The sequence below is a fragment of the Diaphorina citri genome, unplaced genomic scaffold (assembly GCF_000475195.1).
Source record: "Diaphorina citri unplaced genomic scaffold, Diaci psyllid genome assembly version 1.1 scaffold233, whole genome shotgun sequence".
In the NCBI taxonomy this organism is placed as follows: domain Eukaryota; kingdom Metazoa; phylum Arthropoda; class Insecta; order Hemiptera; family Psyllidae; genus Diaphorina; species Diaphorina citri.
The window spans coordinates 181,927-193,482 of record NW_007377670.1 but is presented as its reverse complement, the minus strand read 5'-3'; the positions used below and the strand labels follow the sequence as shown (position 1 = coordinate 193,482).

The window sequence follows — 11,556 nt, the reverse complement described above, 5'->3', positions numbered from 1 at the left end:
TTTCAATGAGATCTAAATATAAGTAACTGAAGATCTATTCAGGTACGGACGAAACTAGAGTATCATTGCGCGGTCCAGACGGTCGCCAACGAGTTTACAGAAGACCAGGAGAACGGTTTGCCCAGTGTGCAACTGTGCATTGGTAGAAACAGTGCAATATAATGGGGGGTCAGTTATGATATGGAGTGGCATATCTACTGAGGCCCGCACGGACTTAGTCTTCTTTGATAACCGACCAATGACTGCGGCTAATTACATCACAGACGTCTTAGAAGATCATGTTGTGCCATTCGCACCATTTATTGGTGATGGTTTCCTTCTGTACCAGGATAATGCTCGTCCCCACGTGGCAAGATGCACCCTAGACTACCTGAATGTGGTCGGCATTCAAAGACTCGTGGCTCCAGCTCGAAGTCCAGACTTGAACCCAATTGAGCACATATGGGACATACTCAAAAGACGAATTAGGGGTCGCCATATCTTGCCAGATAGCCTTCATGAACTTAAAGAGGCCATAGTGGATGAATGGAACGGTATACCTCAGGAGCAAATCTCAAACGTGATAAATTCAATGCCAAGGCGCCTGGGAGAAGTAATCAGGGCCCGGGGGGCAAATACCCACTATTAAACTCCTAATTGTAACCTTAAAGTACAATAAAAATTATAAAATTTTGAAACCTTTGAAACTTGTGTTTTCCTCATTTCTTAAAATTTCTATCTTTTTAGAGCTAAAATGAAATAAAATATGGATCAATTTGCGCTAAATAGAAGAAAATGAACATCTGTTAACTATTGGCATTGAAAAAATCCTTTAGGTATGATAAAACCCCAAAAAACTGAAAAAATCTAGGTGGGCGGGTAATTGTGCCGGTGAGTGTATCTCAGGTAAAACATGAAATCCCAACGATAGACGAGACCCCGGTATATAATCGATTATTAATCGATTAATAATCGATTAATCGATTATTTTTTATAATCGATTATGTGAAATAATCGATTATTCCCAACACTAATGTTTTCCAGACTCAAAAATTGCTGAGAATATAAAATTAAAAAGGAACAAATGTACTGAAATAGTTAAAAATGTCATCGGTCATACATGAGTAGAAGGATGCATGAGTTTGTGTATCTTTGTGTCGACAAATCTTTGGAATTGGACAAATTCACTCTGTCTCTTGGAACTTCCTTTGAAGAAACCATAAATATTTCTTGCAAGGTCTTCACACTCTCGGCAGCTTTTTACAAGCCTCACTACAACATAAATCTACTGCCACTAGCCTCACTTGTGCCAAGAGTTGCAAAATACTGTGATTTACAAAAAGTTGATGACCAGTGGAGAAAGCTTCCTCTAGTGCAGTTACCAGAGGACATTACCCAGTGCACAGAACCTGACATGTTTTGGGGTAAACTATTGAAGTACAAAAACTTATTTAATGAGACAGAGTTTATTGAATTGGCCAGATTTGCACTAGATACACTATGCTTGCCTCACGCGAATGCGGATTGTGAGAGTATTTAGAAAAATTAATTTAATAAAAACGAAACAAAGGAATAGATTATTCCTTTGCTAAAAGGAATAATCTACACTCACCGGCACAACTACCCGCCCACCTAGATTTTTGCTGATTAAATGTGGCTAAGGGCAGTGAACGTGTTAAAATGATTGTGATTGATATTATTTGATGACAACAAGTTCATTTCATGTAGGTATTTATGTTTTGATCCCAACTCTAGGCCCTAGGGTCAATTTTACCTGATTTATTAATTTTAGGTAATTCAGTTATTATGAGACCTTCTATTGTAGTGCACCTCAGGATTGTCACAGTGATTTTGTTTAAACGAATTTATGGTTGTGAGTTTAAAATCTTTCCAGTTTAAAGTTCTGAACCAAGAATAATGAGTCTTAGCGAAGTTGTGGTCGGTAGGGCCATTGGTCTACTGGAGGAGGGGGTCAGCCAGAGAGAGGTTTCAAGAAGACTCAATATCCCCCGAACAACCCTAAGGGACAACATCTGGCGGTATCAGCAGACTGGGTCGTGTGCTAGGAGGCCGGGGCAAGGCCGAAAACGGTGTACCAGTGCAATGGATGACCGCTTTTTGGTGAATGGTGTGCTTAGAAACCGGTTCCAAACAGCTCCTCAAACCGTTGCACGCCTGTATAATGCACGCGATGTGCTGATAAGTGAGAGAACAGTGCGGAGAAGATTAGAAGAACGAAACCTGACATCCTGCAGACCATTCCGTGCTCCAGAACTACTCGCAGCTCACCGTAGAGCAAGACTTGGTTTTGCCCGAGAGTACCAGAACTGGGAGGTGCCTCAATGGAGCGAAGTTTTGTTTACGGACGAATTAACCCACGAGTGTTCCAAGGTTCAGTATCTGACATCTCAAACCTAATGCCTTTCTCTTCAGTCAGTCATCTGGTAGACAGTCAGTACTTAGTCAGCAACTTCATCGCAAGATAACCCGCACTTCAGAAAATCTCATTCACTTCATGCTAGCACCGTTTCATAACTCAAACTAAAAACAAAACACGAAATTTTTCGTCGAATGAAGAGTCCTTGAACACCGCGTCACAAGCCGGTGAAACAAGAGTAGGGGAGCTCAGCCGAGGGAAAAATCCCAGGCTGGATTAAAATCCCTCTCAAAATATCCCGCTTAGAATAGAACGTAGATACCTAACGATTTTTTTTTTTTTTTACCTAGCTAATATACCTAACTACATAGCTTTATATCTATCTATCGGCAATAAATTTCAAAAAAATCTGAATTTTACTATCAGAATCAGGATCAAGTTTTTAGTGTTTTGAACTCATGAAGGTTATTTTTTCTCTTTGAAAAAAAGTAGTGCAGACTTGGTCTAATAGTACCTATATCTCAGCCACTTGAAGTCTTAAAGTTTATGTAGGTGATGACTTTTCGCGGGCTTTCCAACGATATATAATACTAAAAAAAGTCGATTTTACCACTTAGTCCACTCTGCTTCTTGGTGCCTCATTTTTTCTCGTTGAAAAAAAAGTAGTGCAGACTTGGTCTAATAAGTACCTATATCTCAGCCACTTGAAGTCTTAAAGTTTATGAAAGTTTTTAGTGTTTTGAACTCATGAAGGTTATTTTTTCTCGTTGAAAAAAAGTAGTGCAGACTTGGTCTAATAAGTACCTATATCTCACATCTCAGCCACTTGAAGTCTTAAAGTTTATGAAACAGGTGATGAAAAAATTGTTTACTGACGGGCTAGGTAGGTATACCTATCTGGTAAACAAATAAAGTTCAGTAAATACTTGATTGTTTACACGTATGCAGTTGTTTACCTCCAGACTCCAGATCCAGCTAATACTTACCTATTGGTATACGTATACGGTACTACAGTAGGTATCTACAAAAAACGATAGATCCATCTTAACGACTCTAACGTGGTAAACATTAATTAAAGTAGAAAAACGCGTCAATTTTAGGTGTCAAAACATACGCATTAAAAAATTAGTCATGTCCAGTTAAACATAAGCAGATATGGACGTTCATACTGGATAAAGTGTAAACCAGCGCTGTCAAATTTTGACTTGGCGCAGGGCGGAGCGCTATCGCGCCCCTTTTATTTGGTGCCTATCATCGATTTAAATTGCAGAATTTTTAATCGGTTCATGATTCTTAATAATAATAATTTTACACCAGACCAACCGTGCCAACAAGATCGACGCGATGTGACGCTGGTGTCGCAGTGCGCACCTACTAAATAACCAACCTAGCGCGTAGCGTAGCGCCTATATCTACCTTGTGCCTGAAATAGGATAGAAATGATGGACTGAAAGTTCCAAAAGATCCCTATACATCTATCGATAGTCAAACAGTCATATCTATGTAGATCGATTTGATCCTGGTCTGAAGTTCAGAACTGTATAGTACCTATTGTATCTTGTATGAATCCGACTTGGTATGTAAACTTCAGACTTAAAACGCATATCTAATGGAGATTGTATTGATTTTAAACTTTATAAAGAACTAGGTGTAACTATGTATTAGACTATTAGATATATTGTCTTGAATTCTTGATGACGTCTTGCTAAATCATTGGATTCATTTCCACATCCACATCGACGGAGTATGCTCAGAATATAAACTCGAGGTGTCCTATTGAGCTCTGGTGTTTTGTTGATGAGAATTTTGCCTTAACATGAGTACTCACTGACATCATAGATCTTTCAAGAGAATTAGTCCTACTGAAGGGTAACGTGTAGGTAAGCACTCAGCTAAGTTTATGAGGGTGGATAAAGCAGAAGTAGATAGGTAGAGGGTAAGTAGCAAACTGAATTGAACTTGAGTAAGTACTTAAAGTTTTCAACAGAGGAAATTAGACAACCCAAAGAAAAAGAGACAAGTAGCACCTAAATAAGTGAGTAGGTAAGTACTTAAGTAGGTAGGTATATCATTGATTTTTCAATGAGATCTAAATATATTATAAGTAACTGAACTGATTCAGATTTGCCTTAAGGTGTTTAACTGGTTAGGTACAGTACAGCAGAATATGGCTTTGGAATCAAAATATTTCAACTGTTGACTTGATGATGGTGACTGCTGTAAACAACAGGGTGGAGACTGGAGACTTGCGTAAAATTTCATGATGTCGGTAGTTATCTATCTCTGATTAAAATAGGTATGTACATCCTGACATGATTCTCTATCAAATGACACTGCAGGTGTGAAGAAGATATGGTGATATGGTAATAAGTCCGCAGGTCGAAAGGATATGATAGTGCAAATTGAAATGACATTGACTCTTTCTTCTTTCTTGGTTTTAAGTTTAGTATGGTATCACGCGGACACGCCTGATGTTGTGATGGTATAGTTGTAGTTATATGTGCCTAGTTGATGATATGGACATCAAATGAAAATCTATTCCCTTCCACTGTCCGGTTTGTCCTTGAAATCAGTCCGACAGACAGTGTAATAGACCGACTCTTCTCGCCGGTATATTATTACAGAGATTACAAAGTCTCAGTCACAGACAAGTACTACCCGACAGGACATTTAACCAATAAAATATTTGAATTAATTTCTTCTAATCTACCAAGTACATAATAAATGAATGTGAAATATCAAAGACTGGCCAAACCACTCGCCTCCACATTATTATTTACAATTATCACCAGTGCATGTAGTCAGGAAAAAACTAGACGCTTCTGGAAAACAAAAATGGAGGATGGTAGTAGATTATAGGAATGTAAATTCGAAAACTATCACCGATAAATATCCTATGCCCAATATAGAAGAGCTCTTGGATAAGCTACACAATTGTAAATATTTTACAACTATTGATCTGACAAGTGGTTTCCACCAAATCGAGATGGACCCTAAAAGCATAGCGAAAACAGCATTTAATGCCGGAACGGAAGGCCATTTTGAGTACCTCCGTATGCCCTTTGGATTACGGAACGCCCCGGCAACTTTTCAGAGATGTATGAACAATATACTTCAAGCAATACCTAACTGTGTAGTGTATTTGGACGACATTTTAATATACAATGTGTCGTAAGAATCCCATTTCAGAACTTAGAACTCGTATTAGAAAGATTATCGAAATACAATATGAAAATACAACTCGACAAATCAGAGTTCTTCAAAACAGAGACAGCCTATTTAGAGCACGTCATATCAAATGAAGGAGTCAGACCTAGCCCAGAAAAGATAAAATGTATAGAAAAATTTTCAATCCCAAAAACCCAATTCAAAAGTTTCCTAGGCTTAGTAGGATACTATAGAAAGTACATCAAAGACTTCACAAAGATCGCAAAGCCGCTCCACGTTTGTTTTAAGAATGATGCCACCATAAACATAAAAGATCTAGCCTACAACGAAGCGTTTCGTTCTCTAAAATCGGCGTTGATGAATGAACCCATTTTAACGTACCCAGATTTTACAAACACATTCACTCTGACGACTGATGCTTCAAATTTTGCTCTAGGAGCAGTATTATCTCAAAATGATCACCCCAAAGCCTATGCTTCAAGAACCCTTAATGATCACGAAAAGAATTATTCAACTATAGAGAAAGAACTTCTAGCTATAGTTTGGGCAGCCAAACATTTTCGCCTCTACCTTTTCGGTCAAAAATTTAAAATCGTAACCGATCATCGACTATTAACCTGGCTTTTCAATCTAAAGGAACCAAACTCAAAATTAGTCCGTTGGAGACTCAAACTAGAAGAATACGATTATGAAATAGAATACAAGCCGGGCAAACAGAACTGAAATGCCAACGCTTTGTCGAGAATCGAAATCCATAATAACGAAGCAGAAGAGGCAATGGAGTATACCTAGTGGAAATCATTTATTACATACGTGATAATCGTGATATTTGAGACATACAGACTTCGAGCAAGCAAAAAACGCCACGGTAAAAAAAATCCCACATGTGATAAAATATCCCACCAAGAGTAAAAATTCCCAGGCAGTCATGCAACTGCCTATATTTTTATATCACGCCACTCGGTACTATGCGCAGTCTCCATGGACATCTACGTTCTAGAATAATTCCAAACCGTATTCTGTTCTTTCATCAATTCGGATGAGAGTCTCTCAAAAATCTTCCCCATCACAACATCCAGAAAGGACAAACTGAAACGGGACTGTTCTTTCATCAATTCGGATGAGAGTCTCTCAAAAATCTTCCCCATCACAACATCCAGAAAGGACAAACTGAAACGGGACAAACCAATCTTTCATCAATTCGGATGAGAGTCTCTCAAAAATCTTCCCCATCACAACATCCAGAAAGGACAAACTGAAACGGGACAAACCAATGGAAAAATTGTCGAGATAAATAAGTGATAAACATCAAATTCCCAAATGCTATCATGGGCGCAAATCCCGCGGATGGTGGATGGATTACTCTTATTTTGGCTCTTATTGATCAATCAGATAGACAAAAACAAAATTAGTAACCTAAAAGTTGGGATCCTCAGGTGAAGAAATGAGAAGAACCCCCGCCGACGGGGTCGACACTTCGTTTATGAGATATGAGACTCAATTATTTTTTTGGGTGGACTGGGGGGAAGAGAGGAAAAAGACATACAGACATTATAAAAATATTATCTAAATATCTTCTGACCAAAAAGCCGAATGCCGAAATGGCCGGTTCACTCAAGTCACTCCAGAAAAAAACGTACGAAACAAGGGCATTATCAAAAACAACCTAACAATGACTACAATGAGTAATATAGAAGAAATGGTCAACAAAACTTTCTACACAAGACAACAACAAGGATGACTGTTCCTAGATGCCTTGATCATTTGGAAAGGAAGTCCCCTCAGTTATGAATCCCTTGGGAACTGCACTACTGGGACCGTGAGAAGTACCTCCAATATACTACATAAACCCCTTTTCTTCTAGTTTCATTATCAATTCATTCCACAACCTCCGAAAGTTAGTCCCTAATATGTAGGTATTGTCATTCAGACAGTATGACGCTATTTGTTTCTCATATCTTACAGTAGGTGTGTAGGTTGTATGTAATATTTTCTTTTTTTATTACTATCGTAACAATAAAGGAAGGACGGGCTAAAAACTCATTTTTTCCGTATACCTCGACCAAACCGCGGATACCGCGAACTAATTAAGAGGGAGAGTTGTAGAATAAGTCAAATAGGTATTTTGTCTAAATAAGAATAACATACAATTCTACAAGTACATAATGCTCTATAATAAGGTACAATATCGACTACTCGAATAAGAGGGAGAGTTGTAGAATAAGTCAAATAGGTATTTTGTCTAAATAAGAATAACATACAATTCTACAAGTACATGATGCTCTATAACAAGGTACAATATCTATATCCTAAAGAGGACCTAAGATCTAAGTGGTATAAATAGATTGGTTATAATATTCCATTGTAACAATAAGGTCATAATTTCTAATGTGAAAGACAGTCACAACAAATATGGCGACATTCTGGTAGTCAAAAGTTCACCAGTAAGCAGTTCCTAACCAAAAGTCTTCATGCCAGAGTGCATATCGCAGGTTTCGGGCTCGATTCCCGTCAAAGTTGAAGTTTTTGTGGCTTCGTATTTGATTTCGATTTCAAAATTTCCAACAGGGATAAAATTTACCAAAAAATTCTGGGTACCTAAACAATTTAGGTATAATGGGAGAGGAAAACAATGGCTTTACTGGCCACCCATCAAGCAGTTCCTAACCAAAAGTCTTCATGCCAGAGTGCATATCGCAGGTTTCGGGCTCGATTCCCGTCAAAGTTGAAGTTTTTGTGGCTCCGTATTTGATTTCGATTTCAAAATTTCCAACAGGGATAAAATTTACCAAAAAATTCTGGCTACCTAAACAATTTAGGTATAATGGGAGAGGAAAACAATGGCTTTACTGGCCACCCATCTGGATAATTCAGGGATAAAATTTACCAAAAAATTCTGGCTACCTAAACAATTTAGGTATAATGGGAGGGGAAAATAATGGCTTTACTGGCCACCCATCTGGATAATCACCAGGCCCAATGTTGTTCAGCACGAAAGAAACTCATAAGCATTAGCTTTTAGAATCAAGCGTGCCGGGAGGTGCGCGAACGTCAAAAGTTCGAAATGCCACCCGGTCTATATTAACACGAAATGAAGTTTCAAGGTTTTCGGTCAATATTTTAGGGGCAAAACTTGCTTTATAACATTGTCAATAAACTTTCAATGGGGCACAACCAAATGACAACAATTTTTACCGCGGATACCGCGAACTGACCGCGGATACCGCGAACCAACCGCGGATACCGCGAACTAACACAAGCATTAGCTTTTAGAATCAAGCGTGCCGGGAGGTGCGCGAACGTCAAAAGTTCGAAATGCCACCCGGTCTATATTAACACGAAGTGAAGTTTCAAGGTTTTCGGTCAATATTTTAGGGGAAAAACTTGCTTTATAACATTGTCAATAAACTTTCAGTTGTATGTTTTTATTGGTACCCAAGCCAGTAAGACAAGTATGGTACATTTGGCGGTAGCTTGACGTCTCATGTGAACCACCATTGAAGCAAGGAGAAAAAAAATGCAACTGACCAGCAATTACATTTCTTCTTGGCAGTGGTCAAAACATTTTTATTTATTTCGCAAAGTGTAGGTTTAAACATTCGTGGTTTCATATCCTTTCAGGGTGACCAAATTTTGACCCTGTTGTCAAACTGAATGTGCTATTAAAAGGGAGAATGGATGTCATAAAAATATCCCCTTTCCATTTTATTTATGTCGATGAATATCAGATAATGCCCATTTCCAAAAAGACTTCTCACTCCTCACGCAAAGTAAAAAGTCTCTTATGTCAAAATTTGTCGCATTAGGATTGAGATTTCTGAAGTCCTTTTAGTAATGGGCCACTGGAACCACCTAACAGTCGATATAGTACTGTTACTAGAGCTTTCAAATTATCAGAATTTCTTAACGAAACTTTTGGGTTCAAATAAATTTAATAAATAATAATGATCGTAAAAAATAAAGACAAATAAAAAACTTACTAGATTAGTTACTTAACGAAACTTTTGGGTTCAAATAAATTTAATAAATAATAATGATCGTAAAAAATAAAGACAAATAAAAAACTTACTAGATAGAATTTCTTAACGAAACTTTTGGGTTCAAATAAATTTAATAAATAATAATGATCGTAAAAAATAAAGACAAATAAAAAACTTACTAGTTATAAAATTGTTGTACGCAATGTCGACCCAAATAAGAATTACTACCGATTTGTATGTGGACTAAATTCTTAAATTTAAATGTAATCTATTGGAATACTAAGTCGAAGTGTCGGACAACAGTTAAGGATAGAAATTGAAGAATCTTTCAAGAAGAATACGGTTTCAATTTACATCCTATAGTCGACAATTTTCGGCCTAAACAAGTCAATTTTTCGTTTGCCCTAACCAAGATTTTAGTTCAGTCTAATCAAAGACAATATAAAAAGAACCACGTATAACCTGGTTCTCTATGTAAGAAAATTTGAACTATCAAGTTTGATTAGCTTTGGGAAAACTTGATTAGGGCAAAGAAAAATGGGATACTTATCATGAACCAAAAACTTCAATAAATCTCTTCAAGTCAAACATTAAATTAACAACTCAGAACATTTTGGCACGTTTTCTCTACTAATCATAGGGAATTCAAGGAGAGATAGAGCTTACAAACTACAACAAAAGGTGAACGAACTAAAAAACAATTTTAATAAGAGGGAAGGAGGGGAGACATGAGAGCTTACAAACTACAACAAAAGGTGAACGAACTAAAAAACAATTTTAATAAGAGGGAAGGAGGGGAGACATGTTGGGGAGGATCTAAAATAATCGCCTAGTAGGGAGTACTAGACACGTGTGGGGATGGGTGCTGATTATGGAACTTCATGTGATTGGATATTTTATCCCGGGAGATTGTTTGTTCCCGTGAGGGTACCAAGTGATCAATAGCAGGCTCTTATTATCATTGTCTATTGACTTAAAGTCGAAGTGTCGGACAACAGTTAAGGATAGAAATTGAAGAATCTTTCAAGAAGAATACGGTTTCAATTTACATCCTATAGTCGACATTTTTTTCGGCCTAATCAAGTCAATTTTTTCTTGCCCTAATCAAGATTTAGTTCAGTCTAACCAAAGAGAACATAAAATGTATCAAGTATAACCTGGTTTTCAATGTAAGAAAAATTTGAACTATCAAGTTTGGTTAGCTTTGGGAAAACTTGGCTAGGACAAAGAAAAATGGGATACTTATCATGAACCAAAAACTTCAATAAATCTCTTCAAGTCAAACATTAAATGAACAACTCAGAACATTTTGGCACGTTTTCTCTACTAATCATAGGGAATTCAAGGAGAGATAGAGCTTACAAACTACAACAAAAGGGGAACGAACTAAAAAACAATTTTAATAAGAGGGAAGGAGGGGAGACAATTGGGGAGGATCTACAATAATCGTCTAGTAGGGAGTACTAGACATGTGTGGGGATGGGTGCTGATTATGGAACTTCATGTGATTGGATATTTTATCCCGGGAGATGGTTTGTTCCCGTGAGGGTACCAAGTGATCAATAGCAGGCTCTTATTATCATTGTCTATTGACTTAATGGGACATTTTAGCCTTAGCTGACAGTATATTTTTATCAACTTATCTATACTAAATTAAATAAATAAAAATAATGTTTGCTTTTTTTCGTCCAATAGCAAAATTGGATAACCAGTTCGAGAGTTATGGTGAAAAAACGAACTGAAGACAAAATTGTCAAGTTGAAATTTGGAACTGGTCTCATTGAAGAAATACGGCCCTTGATTTTTTTTTGTGGGGACTTCTGAATCACCCTCGAGAGAGTGGGTCGAAGCACACCACAATCAACACCCTTGTGGCACATTGAAGGTAGGGGGACGTGAAAGGGGGGGAGTTGGAGGGGGCAGAGAAGGGAAGGTTAGAACGTATATTTGGAGGGAGCAGGGTCGTACACCCCCTGTTCGCCCTCAGGGGGGGCCGAATTTCATCCACCCGTTCCCGGGGTCCAACGGTCAAATTCGATCCCCGAGTCTGGA

General features: G+C 37.8%; 1 protein-coding gene across 1 annotated transcript; it reads left to right on the top strand.

The window, feature by feature from the left end:
* The first annotated feature begins 1,017 nt into the window (after positions 1 to 1,017).
* On the top strand, positions 1,018 to 1,554 carry LOC113466240. The gene has a single exon (XM_026821467.1). It carries the CDS (start codon positions 1,100 to 1,102, stop codon positions 1,517 to 1,519), a length of 420 nt encoding a protein of 139 aa, XP_026677268.1. The 5' UTR covers positions 1,018 to 1,099; the 3' UTR covers positions 1,520 to 1,554.
* Positions 1,555 to 11,556: the final 10,002 nt, after the last annotated feature.